The following is a 13,358-nucleotide window of genomic DNA, read 5'->3' as shown; positions in this document are numbered from 1 at the left end:
GAGGGAGACAGAAGGTGCGGGAGTATTTGGACAAATATTCATCTGGCTCCTCTGTTCTGATTCGATCCCTGGCAGGCAGATTTTCTGTAGCGCTGTCGTGGATGACATGCTGGAATACGAGAGGCCGTTGAGCTAAGATGAGGACTGACAGCCATCCTGCTTATTTCATAGGTTGCAGTATATCATGCATGCCGACTTACAGTAACCTGAGGGAGGAGCACACGGGGAGGAAATAAAAATCGATTTTTCAAAGCTGTTCACCGAGGGGAGACCTGGCAGACGGGCTCGAATCTGAGTCGCTTGGATGACGAAGGCATGAAAATTGCACTATATTTGTTTAAACGGCAACGTAAGAGCTCTATAAAGCGAGGAAATTGATTGTCCGATGCTACTTAGTGTGTGTTTATAGTAAAACTGCTGTGGAATAACACTTAAGTGAATTCTGATGCCTTTCTGAAAAGCATTTTGTACTGTGTGTGTGTGTGTGTGTGTGTGTGTGTGTGTGTGTGTGTGTGTGTGTGTGTGTGTGTGTGTGTGTGTGTGTGTGTGTGTGCGTGTGTGCGTGTGTGTGTGTGTGTGTGTGTGTGTGTGTGTGTGTGTGTGTACAGAACAGGCTTTGGCATCGCCTCGCATCGAGTTGGAAATGCTGACAGTATCAGTGGAGGATTGGGACCGGCTGAGCAGATGGTGTGTATGATAGGGCCCAATCAGCTCCAGGGAGTCCAGCACACTCAGACACACACACACAGACACACACACAGAAAAACCGAGACATTGGATTGAAATCGTGCATACATCAGTGTACGTGTTACCTGTGCATCGTTGTGAGGGCTTCACTAGAGCTTCTAAAAGTGAAATGAAACCTGCCTGGAGTTTAATATTCCCGCACATGGAATGTTATGGTGGTAATAAAATTAGATCATTGTTTATACCCGTGGTGTTCTCGCTCTTGTCCTCCCAGAAGAGCGTTTTTCAGTCAACAAAATGTGGGCGTGTGAGTATAATGTCGTCTTTTCTCTTTATTTTGGTTTTCCGTAGGTGCTGCTTATTTTAAAATGACCTAGTCACAGATACAGGAGCAGACGCGGGGAGTGAGATGGAGAGGCTGTCTGCACGTGGGACTCACCTTGACCTTGCCCTCGCAGTGTGGGAAACCCTCCATAGGCGGCAGCTCGCACTTCTCCTGGGCTCCGTTTAGGAGATCTGGAGGAAGACAGAGAGAGTAAATCGATAAGGTCAAGTCAGTCACTGTCTGCAGCTTTTATCACGACGTAGGATCCTCACACTGAGGCGATGGCAGCAAACTTTAGTATTTTAGAAAACACGCTTCTACGCCTTTCCCTTTGGTGGTTCAAACACGGAGGAACAAAAATCTTTATATATTATGTGCGACTTGCAGTGAACTTCTGCAGTGGTGAGCGTCGAGGTTAGAATTAGGCAACTCTGTGAGCTATTAGAATGCCATCACCAGTGACAAGACGTGTGTGCGTGTGTGTGTGTGTGTGTGTGTGTGTGTGTGTGTGTGTGTGTGTGTGTGTGTGTGTGTGTGTGTGTGTGTGTGTGTGTGTGTGTGTGTGTGTGTGTGTGTGTGTGTGTGTGTGTGTGTGTGTGTGTAGCTAAACTACAAACAGATGAAAGCAGACTGCAGCCACGACAGCTGCGTCACACATTAATCCTTCCAGCCCCCGACAAGTGTTCACAAGATTTCTTCATTCCCTTTGTTTGTTAAGGCTGACCGAGCTAGCTAATTAAAGTTATAACCCTTAAAAAAGTTTTATGGGTTTAAAACATTAACAGCTTGCTCCTTCCATCACAGCTCACCACCTTTAGTTAGAATGGAAAAGAACCCCCAAACACACGGAGTGGCTGCCTGCCAAAGCAGCTTGTACATAAGCAGAAAAAACTGCCGTCCCCCGGCCAAGAAAAAGGGTCCTTTGGCTGGTCGATGGTGTCAGGTTCTCATCCAGCTCGATAGACAGGCAGATAGATGACATGGCATTTTTAAAAGGTGTTCTTGCAGAGGTGATAGCATCTGCTCGATGAGTCATTCACTTTCTTTCTTGTGACAGTGATTGAAGAACTGGAACTTTCTCTCGTAAATGATGAAGAGACATACAAACCAGAGACTGACGGTAAACAGACAAACAAAATTAGAGACAAGATATCAGATATCCGATATCGACAAATTAACTGGATCGGATATCGGATGAATGAGGCTGATCCAGCATTCCTATCCAGTCATTTCTTTTTTATTAATATCATACACAGCAATAAAGTTACAGCGATCTAGTCACTTGTTAGCTGCTATATTTTATATAAAATTAGATTGCAAAATTTTGAATATATATGTACACTTTGTTATTTGTTAATAAATCATATTAAGAACTTTTGTATCTCTGTTCATTTGTAACCTTTTTTTAAATGTTTATGTCAAGGATGATGCCTTCACGGATACGCTCAGCCCAGGTATCGGTATCGTATTGGATCGGAAAAAAACTGGATCGGTGCATCTCTAAACAAACTGAGGCTGTGTTCTATTTAAAAAGTCATCAAGTCTGGTTTTCTCGCTCCAGTATGTCTCATCTCATCTCATCTTCAACCGCTTGTCCGGGGTCGGGGTCGCTGGTTTTCTTGCTCCAGTACATCTCAAATGTAAACTGAGGCTTCAGAATATCTCTTAAGATTTGTATACGTGACAACGATCCCCCTACCGACTTTGGTGATCCTTGACCTTTTGTATAGTGCAATCTAACGCTAAGGCTGAGTGTGATCAAAAAAAAAAGATGACACCAGTGCCTTTAAAGTGATTCCAATACCAAAAAAGTACATTTTGATAGTTTTAAAATGAGCTCAATGTCACCACAACAGAGACTTTATAGGTTGTGGCTGCCGTGGTAGTGGCCCACACGTTGCATAGAATCAAAGAATGTTTGCAGTGATTGGCTGCGAGCAGAACCTTACAAATAGGATTTTTTGGATACGTTTTGATACTTCTATTACCTTGCCATATCGGCAAATCAAACTCTTGCTAGTTAGCAAATATTAGCATGCTAACACAATAAACAATGATTTATGTCAACGCTATCACTGTGAGCAGGTTGGCATGTTGACACAAAGCACCAGTGTGGATGAGTACAGCCTCAGTGAGCTGCTAACATGGCTGTCGACTCTTGTTCTACGGTGTGTGTGGTACAGGGAATCTCAACACTTCAAAACCGGTTGGAATGGCAGCTGGAGAGCGCACATTACCCTGCGGTCAGGGATGACTATCAGCCAACAGGATCACCTTCGCTTGGCAATCTGAACTCCATAACAACAGAAACCACAGAGAGCTGTGAGCCGGGCCGCTTGAGCCCACAATAATGCAAACGCAGGTTGAGAAGCCTGCATTTCCTGCACAGCTTTCAATATCATAGGAAACCAATAAAGACGTGGGATTAACATTCATTGCGGCTGGCACGCAGGCTTCCCTTCCATATAATCACCTTTTTGATATCCCCATTCAGAGACATACACGTCATCACCACTGACCTTTACAGCCAGAATATAAATTATGCATTATGGGAGGCTGTGCGGTGAATAGATAAAAGCTTAGAAGCAAACACCAGCCTGATGTAATGAGTTTGCGGGTGGTGTTTTCAAGGGAGGATGTGTGTGTTTATGGAGGTTTGTGTATGAAGCTAATTAGCGGCTGCAGCGCTGGGTCACTTTTCTCTCTGGGTGGGGCAGAGGCTCCCACATCGTGTTCATCGTTGATTCAGTTTATTTACACCATCACCCAGATTAGTGTGTATTTCACTCAAACTCTCTGGTGCGCTCCGTCCAGGAGGTGATAAAAGAGAGGTGATGACATGCCGTACTACAACTAAAAACATCATCAGTTGGATGGAAATCCACCAACAAAAGTTTCCATCCACTGCTTCAGTCACCGTCTAGGGTAATAGAAGGGGGAGAGTCTACGTGTGGTTGGCATTCACAGAGCCTCTGGCAGCTCCAGTGATGGGAGTGTGACTTAAAATGACCCGTTTTGCTCTTTAACACAACATGTAGCACTTTTATAGGATCTTGTTATGATCTTGACATTTTCTGACCGCGGTCGAAGGCGGCTTCATTTCACGGAGAAGACAGGAAAGAAAAGAGACGGAGGGATTGAGCTTTGTGCTGGAGCAGGAAACAATCAGCTATAACATAAATTCCCGGGCAGTTAAGTGCTTGTGTTTTTGTTTTTTTAACCCCCTTTTTTTTTAAAAACTCTCTTGTGGCGGCGATAGAGGCAGGAAGTTGACTGTGCGGGACTCTCACACCCCTGCAAATGGACCTACTTTACTGAGTCTAGGCAGGATTCATGCAGTTAGCAAGATTCTCATGTTTAGATTTGATCGTCTTGAGTCACTTAACATGTTCTTTCATGAGTGAGCCAAACTACAAACAACATTTTTGAATCTGGTGAACACATTGAATGCTGGTGTACACCCTGCAGTATGTTTTCTTATGTTGTATTACGAAATGAAATCACTTTGACAATGAAAACTATGCCGAGGCCTGTCCTGTTAAAAAAACAAAACAAAACAACAACCGTCTTCCTGACAATGAACAATAGAGAGTGGAGACTGGGAGCTGTTAACAGGATCCGTTTACAGCATATCTGATATCTGAAGCTTTAAGTAACTACAACACTGCATCGTCTACATAACGCAGACAATGACGCTGCGCCATCACCACTGTAGTCACAACTTAACATACTTTTAAATGAAGTGATTTATTTTGAGAAGAGTAAATAAGTAACACTGCACTCAACAGGTGCAAAGTGTCCACAGTGTTGAGTATCATCCCCCTTGGATGGATCAGTATCCCCTGGATAAGTATTAATTGGCTTTTAGGACCCTGTTCCAGACAATCCTGGCTCAAACTCAGTTACACGCTGTGTATTATAGTTGAGTGTATGAGGGAAAAGCAATTGTGCCTATTAATCTTTTGAATATGCTCAGTTACTATAGTTGAAGTATGATCATTCAATTTGCAAAAAAGAGAAAATACTCCTACTATGTTGATTTTTATCAGACACTTGAACAGTGTTTGCGTTCCATTAAAAGCCACGGTAAAGGGGAATAAATGAACCTCAGACCTAGGAGGACGAGATAGTTGTTTAGAGGTACAACGTGCTCTCAGCAAAGAGCTAAAAACAGGCCAACTTATAACAGCGATTTTGAAATGAGTAACACTGTTATTCTTCTACTATTTCTAAGTAGCGCTTTTAATCCCATGTGGTTCAAAGAGGAGAGAGGTGGGAGGCCATTGAGCCATTCCTGATGGAATCAGCCAGTCACAAGATGAACACAATGCACAGCTGAGGCGTCTCATTGTTTCCTGGGACTGTGGGAGTTGAGCCAGAAATGGGAGGATTAGAGCTTTTTTTTTTTCTAGAGATGTCTCGAGCAGCTTTTCTGTCGTCTCAACGACTCCATAGACTGATACCGCTGTAACGCCACTTTCAGTAGTTTCATTTAATTTCATTTCATTCTTGAAGCACGACCTTCAGTGTTTGGATCAAGCCCCTCGTGAAGAAGAAGGCTGGGTGAATTTAGAAGGCTACAGCAGTTGTTTCAATGTGTCGTGTATATATTTGTTCATTGGATCGGACTCCCGAGACCCAAGATTAAAGGATCTGAGAGACATTTCAAACATGTATCTCACTTGTGCAACCCAGCCCTTGTTGTTTTTATTGCCTTTGTGTCCTCGATTCCCTCAACTGAAAGTGCCGCCTTAAGAAACCTGACTCATCCTTCAGTCATCCAGTCGGTCCGCCATGACTACAGACCAGGGGCGGCCTGTCGTTCATCCTGTCATTCGGCGAGCGCCAAAGATTCCACTGTTTCAAGTCTTCTCCTCGCTTGAATCAAGCAGAAGAAGCTGCTGCAGAGGAGTGGCTAAATATAGCTCCCGTCGTAATCAAACACAGCAGAGGTGGGTGCCGTTTGAAAGGGGAGCCTGTTCCTTCGTCCGTTCACCTCCGCCGCAACGAGGATGGATATCAAACCAAAAGCCTTTACCTGCCTCTGCACTCCATATCCGCTCACTTTAGACAAAGCACCAATCTACTGCTGCTCTATTGTGCATTAAAGCAGTGGAAGACGTGGCAGTAACACACCCTGTCACAGAACATTAGTAGACCGTTAACAGACCAGGAACTCACAGGTAAATGTAAACACACAGGAGCTATATTATTGCCTTTAGGCTTACATTTTGACAGTTTATAGGGTGACAAGGGGTGTGACTGACACGCTGAAGCCATACCACACCTGTGTTGTACAAACGCAGGAACAAAGAAAGTGTGGCTTTGGAATGACAAACGTTCTTTAAATAGCATTCATGAAAGCTCATAAAGTGCAATCCGATTAAAACCCAAATGAGCGGTCCATTTGCAGCGCGCCACATGTTAAACCTAACAGAGGTATATTAAAGTGAAAAGTAGGTAAGAGACGCTCTTAGACGAGTTCTGAAATGTGCTGTACAGAGAACCGGAGGCAGAAAAACACATGAGATCATTCAAAGAGCTGCTCACAGCACTGAGGTCACCATTAGCCTCTTCCTCGCACACAGTGTTGACCTTCTGATAGCCCTTAAATATAGTATCCTCGCTCCAAAATAAGTGATATTACACACAAGCTTATTTTCCCCCTTTCCCTCCCTGTGTGCGTGTGTATGTCCAAGTCCATGAGGTAATGTGAAATCTGACAACTCCAGAATTGGATTGACGACATCTGGTTTATGTTATGTCTTTCTCTTGTGTACTTCTCTTCATTCTCAGGCACACTGAACTAAAAAAACCTTCCCTCAAATAACAGGAAATCTGCCATCTTCGATGACACAGTTTGGTCAGTGGATACAAAACAACCATGACCCCTACATCAATCTACTGGGGTACAAAAAAATATGTATTATGTCACGGCCATCCTGTGGAGCTTACAACAACATAAATATAAAAAAGGGGGGTAAAAAGTGCAGTGTTTTTATCTCCGTGTCGTCTGTTTCGCTGCCTTCAAAAAAACCCCACTAATTTTAGATGCACTTTGCGAGAAGAGCCAGAGGTATCAGTGTGTGAGTGCGTGTGTTCGTGTGTGTGTGTTCGTGTGTGTGTGTGTGTGTGTGTGTGTGTGTGTGTGTGTGTGTGTGTGTTTGTGTGTGTGTGTGTGTGTGTGACTCTCAGCAGCAGCTCATCAATTAGACAGCGGGCAGGACCGGCTGATGGACGGCGTCCTCAGCCGCAGAGCATCAACAGCTGTGCAGGTGGAGCGAAGTGTTACACGAGCCCTGAATTACAAAACAAGCTCTGCTTAGTCCAGCTTCACTATCATGTCCATGTGAACCCATTCAGTATCGATTACCGATAGGTGAAATTTTGGTGCTTTTTGTTTTAATAATGAACAAACTAGTATGAACTTGAAAGACCTCGCGGGTGTCCAACCACAGCTGTCGCCAGCGTGGACGCAAAATAAAAACATTTAAAGGCTTGTTCTTGGTAGCAAAGCAGAAGGAAGAAGACGGACTTTTTAAAAATGAGAATCCATTAGCAATATACTTCCTTATGCAAACAGGAAGTATAATGTCACCATATCAGTCAGTGAGTTACACTGTGGGCTGCAAAATTAGCTATCAGCACTTCCTGTTTGCAATTTACCCATGGACGTACAGAGAACTGTCACTGGATCATTTTAATACTGAAGCAAAACTAAAAAAATTTTAACAATTCCAAGTTAAAGTAAAATAACATTTATTCTTGTACAAGAAGATGACACGGTACACTTCAACATCAGTGTCTCACATGCTCTGAGGGCAGTTCTCCTGAGCCAAGTCATTTAACATGCGGTTGAACAGTAACGGTTGTCGTGGTGATATAATTAGAAAACACAAGTAGTTATCTCCAGGTTCTCCCAAAACAATCTGCAGTCTTGCCGGCTCAACATGCACTGTGAGGAAGGGCCCTAGTTCACACATTATAGTGATAGAGTGTCCTGAATTTGTTCCATCAGAAAACCTTAAAAACGTTATGATCGGGGCGGCCAGTGGCTGAGTGGTTAGAGCACTCACTGCGTGTTGCTGCATGCCCCCCCCCCTTCTATCTCACCCCATTTCCTGTCTGTCCTATATCATAAAAGGCTTGAAAAACTGCCAAAACAAACAACAAAAAAAACGATTATTATGATTCTGAGGCAAGATCTGGAGTTAAAAGAAGCATGTATTTTTTTCTCTATGATTTATAAGCTTTTCCCATGCCCTTAAAAAAAAATCTAACTAACTTCCTTTTCACTTTTATCCCCCTGTGAGGTGACTAGAGGGGAAGAGCATGAAAACAGCTCAAGAAGAGAAGAGGAAATTGTATGTCATTATATTTGAGAGGTAAAAACGACACGTAGTCAGATGTAAACGTAATAAAACAGTTCTGACATAAGCGCCGTTCTGGCCCGATCACGTCAGATGAAACCTCTGAAAACCGCTCGTCGAGGTCCTGGCACCTGAACGGCACACAGCGGGGTACGGTAACACACACCGAGAAAGGGGCTTCCCAGTGTGAGGGGGCACGTGTTTGGAGCTGGTCAAAACACATGTCTCGCGCTGTCTCTAGTCCACACAAGTGTTCCACAGTGAAGTCAGAGGCAAAATCCCAAATCCCCTCATGTAACCCCGCTCTCCGGGCCCACGTCGACTTTTCTCTTTCTCTCGCTTCTTTCTGCTGCGAAAAAGCTCAACGTCTGGCTGCAATCAATCCCTCTTTTGTGCTCAGGCAATCTGATCGGCCCACTGTTCCCTCCGAAAATAGGAAGATTCAGACCAAGAACGGCACAAGGACACATGAGGCAGCCAGAGAGCCTTGATTAGCTCTCCTCATTGCAGAACTATGACTAATGTTCCACTCTTGATTTGGACAAATGGTGGAAATCTGCGGGTTTAGGCTGCGGGACATGCGGGATTGTGTTTGTTGTTGTGACGGGAGGGACTTTAAGTTAAACCGAGAATTCTCGACACTGTCTCCAAACTAAAAACAGCTGAAATGTTCCATTTCCTCTGAAACTGTCACCTGTCAGACACGTTTCCTGCAAACGGTGAAGTGAGAGTGTGCTCAATTGGCTCTAATTTAGCTCACACGCACCGCAGTGGTGTGTTGTCATTAGCGAAGCAGCTTGAAAGCCACAGAGCTGCACAATGCAGCATCAGTTTTTAGCTGCTCGTAAAGTGTGAATGCACGACGTGTAACTTATAACACATCTGCATGAACAAGTGTGTCGCGGTAAACACTTGTCAGTCACCGTGTGCAAATGCATCTGTGCATTCTCCTCTCAAGTGCGCCTGCATCTGCTGCTCTATCCCGATTTCGGATCCTGCTACTCTTGCCTGAGGACAAATTAGCCGAGTGAATGTAAGATGCAGCTGGAGGATGTGTGTGCGTGTTACGTGCACGTGTGGGAGCGTGTGCGTGTGGATTCAAAAAGACAAAAAAAATTGCCTGGGGAAAGGGCTGATATTTGATAGAAGGAGGCAATGCAGATTGTGTTCCTACAGGGCCGTGGCTGTGGCTTTAACCGGCACGACAACAAAAAAAAGCCCTGGCACGGAGGAAGAGGAGACAATGGAGGAGAGAGGATGCAGAGGGAGATGGAGTGCAGCATGCAAAGAGAAGCAGAGCCATACGCAGAGAGCAAAGCGAGGGGAGGGAAGGGAGAGAACACAATGAGAAGCTTTTATTCTTATTTCATTTGCTTTGGCAATGCTGTGGATTCAAACGCTGCAAGTAGCACGCCTTCTCTTTTCCGTGTCTGAAAACACACGTTGAAACTGCTCCTCTGTCTGTCTTTTGTGACTCCTCCGATCGTGGAATTTTAGAGCCTGTGAAAAAAGCGGGGTGCACGTGTCCCAGCCAATGGTGCGTTAGCCCCAAATGTTCCTCCCATCCCACCCCCTGCCTCCTCGATCAGCCGCAGCCTCAAGAGGGACGAGCCTGCTTGTGGGGAAAAGGGGAGCACAGAGAGAGGATGTGTGTGGGTGTGGGGTTGAAGGGCCCTGGTGTATGTATGGATAAACGTGAAGTGGCTTCATCGTCTAATGATTAGCGAGGAGCTTTTATAATTGTTGTTACGCTGCAGCTATAGCACTCACCCTTTTGTTTCAGTGAAAAACACCGCAGTCTCACTCCCTTTAAGCGACAGAAGGGACCACGAGTCGAGAGCCAGTGTCTCTCTCTTACAGGCGACAACCTCTGGACCTTAAGCATTGTTGAATCATTTATTCTAGGGAGAGAAATTACTTTCAAAAACTGATATATGGCTTTGTGGGAGGCCCTTTTTAATTTGAAAAGTGCTCTTCCATCAGGCTCTCCTTGGAACAGACAATAACAATAACCTAAAGGATGGGCTAAGAGTGCTGCAAGATGTATTTACATTTTTCGTTGCACATGACAGTTCAACACTGTAACTGAGAGTGATTGTACCTTTCTCCGTGAGTAATAAAACACCTTAAATCCAAGTGAAACCACTCAGTGTCCAACAGTGATGTAATCCACCTGGTATCTCTGCTATGAACTGTATGAAAGAGAAGGAGAGAGCTGCTGGGAACAGTGAGGACTTTCAGTTTAACATCCTGTCTCCTTGATTAACAACAGCGGCGAACATGGCGGTGTATATAATACAGTTCTTGCGCCAACAGATTTTTTTTGAAGATTCGAGGGAAAGTTTTCGACATTTTACCTCCGGGAGACGTGGAATGAGTGTGATTTAAGCCTCGACATGTGGAAGATAGAACGCATCACAAACTGTGCGTCGACCCCACGAGCCCTGTCAAAGCCGCCTCAGGAAGCGTTCCCGGGCTCTACACAGAGCCAGGCAGAAACCATGATGAAAGCCAAGCTGTCTGCGGTTTCTTGCTGTTTGTTTACAACACTGCTATAAGAAGATCTGACGCACTCCATAAGGGAGGGATCTCTAGAGGCCTGCAATAGGACAACACTAGATACAGGCACGTTTTTGCTTTTCTGTGATGGATTACGTACACGAATGAAAACATGCACAGACACTGGAACAGTCTGTTGGTCTGGAGAGGCTGGTAGCTCTCTGTCAAGTAATGCTCTCAAACAGGCCGGCAAACACAAGATTTGGAATCAGATCTCCACATAAAAAGGCATCCAGATTCAGGTCTGGGTGCTCCCATTAGAGGCTTCTATTTGACTGTACATCAAGCAAGATGCTGCATTTTTTGTATCACTATAGAGTTGAACTCTAACTGTGTCACAGTTCTGTTACTTTCAGTGACAGAAATGCCGGTAGGAGGCACTTACCTGGTTTCTATTCCTATACAATGTTAGACCTGAACATTAAAGCAAGAATAAGTTTGTTGCAGTGCCAGAATTTTAAACTTTGACACAATGCTATCATAAAGAAACAATACTCGTTCCCTTTTTTCGATATCGCGGCAGAAAGAAAGAGTCATGTACGCAGCACTGGCTCTGATTGTTTCCCTGCTGTTTCATCGGCGTACCCTTGGGTTGAAAATCTGATTGCAGATCTACTTTTGTAGAACTTCGATACAATCAAATGGGGATATAATATAGTTTCAAACATGTACTAAAACATTTAGTAATTTTTTTTTTGTTAGTGGCAGTGTTCGCCATTCTCTTGCACACAAACACACACAAGGGATTTACAGGAAACGTTGCATGTACGTACTTAAGTGTCATTTTATCAAATTAATTACACTGTCACCTTTGATGCTGAGGTAACATTTCCAACTGCTGCTGCTTTATATGAAGTGTTTAACTGCTGAGTGGTGGCTTTTATTGTGAAAGTGCCAGAGAAAAGGCCTTATATTTGTCACCACTGATCCTGTCAAATCAACCAGCACAAATAGTCTGCCAGAAAGATAAAAATGGATATAAACAACCTCAAATTCACTTTTTCCTTCAGTAACCTTGTCTGTTAAGGGCAGTTTGTTGCTGCGATCTGCAGTACGAAAACATCTAAGCGAACAAAGGTGAAAATACAATAATACAAATCAGAACCACTGCAACACTAATGATTTCTGCTTTCAGTTATGCTGCTGTGGAATTTAGACCGTAGGGTGATGAGTGTCGGTATCCATGCAAGTGTATGAAAGTGTGTGGGAGCAGACAGCACCTCTCAGCAACTTATTTGCGCTGAGTGGGTTTGTGTATACTTTATTAGTATTGATCTGCACACTGAAGAAGTAAACAAGCCTTTCAGGACATAATAAAGACCGCACATTCTTGTCTAAATCTTGCCCCAGATGTTTTCAGTATTAAAATGGTAATTGTGTGTTTGATTGTTGGCAAATTCAATTTTCAGGTTTTGCAAGAGATGAATCCTTGAGTGTGACCTTCTCAACCCTCTCTTAGGTTGGACACTCAGCTGAATGTTTAAAACTGGAAAATAAAGTGCAGGGGACCAATGAAATCATGAGGCAACCAGGGCATGTGTAATCCCCAGCTGAAACTATGTCCTTGTCCCTTTCCCTTGTTGACACTGAGACCTTGGATCTCATCTTTCACCGTGAATGGCGAACAGAGATGCGAGCGGATCGATAGCTGAAAGAGACAAAGCAGTGGAGACGCCCTTAGCTGCGAAAGCACAGGTCTCTGTTTACCGGGAAAAGCAGAACCGTGTCACAAAGACAGGGCGCTGCAAATCAGCCGAATGCCACTGTGTGAATGAGCGGCGAAGGACATTTGTAACTCTAAACACTCGCGAGGGGTGGAGGAATATATCGTAAAGGAGACAAAATGAAGAGGGAGGTGAGGGCCCATTATATGGCCGCAAATCACCACCTGACCATTCACTGCATCTGTCTCCACGCCTGGGTGTTTGTGTGTGTAGGATAAGATTACATCTCCACGCCATGGGCATGGCCCGCAGATGAAGCTTTGCTGGGGAGGTTGATTAGCCACATCAGCGAGACATGGCAAGACAAGGCGTCACAGGCTGCTCTTGGACCCAGTCCCATCTGCCTCCTGCTAAGCACCAACCAAGGCCAGATCGACTCGTTTTGATGCTATCAGGGACTCCTGTGCCTAAATGCAGCGGCACATCAGGCTGAAGCTGTTCCTGACCAAGGCGACAGCGTGTGTACACAGCTGTTAGTTCACAGCAGCAGCAGCAGCAAGGAGCAGGAGGGGGAGGGGCACTTTAAGTAGCTGCTACATTGTCACACGTCATCACGAGGCTCAGTGTGATGCTTAACGCTGATGAAATGATCAGTGAGTCTATATGTTCAATGCATTTTTTAACACTTTTGATTGAAATAGATTCAGAGTTGTGCTTAATGTCAACTAAAGCACTGTAAGCAAATCATCAGAG

The 13,358-nt window shown here is 44.4% G+C and overlaps 1 protein-coding gene across 1 annotated transcript in view; it reads right to left on the bottom strand.

Moving 5' to 3' along the window:
* The window catches only part of mgat5 (alpha-1,6-mannosylglycoprotein 6-beta-N-acetylglucosaminyltransferase), an 86,677-nt gene that overhangs the window by 48,617 nt on the left and 24,702 nt on the right, over positions 1–13,358 (bottom strand). The window contains exon 4 of the mRNA XM_083938301.1: positions 1,127–1,203. Within this exon, the coding sequence (XP_083794427.1) occupies positions 1,127–1,203 (77 nt within the window). The remainder of the gene's footprint in view (positions 1–1,126; positions 1,204–13,358) is intronic.

Source organism: Echiichthys vipera (assembly GCF_963691815.1).
Source record: "Echiichthys vipera genome assembly, chromosome: 23".
Taxonomy (NCBI): Eukaryota; Metazoa; Chordata; class Actinopteri; order Perciformes; family Trachinidae; genus Echiichthys; species Echiichthys vipera.
This window is presented reverse-complemented; position numbering and strand designations above follow the sequence as displayed.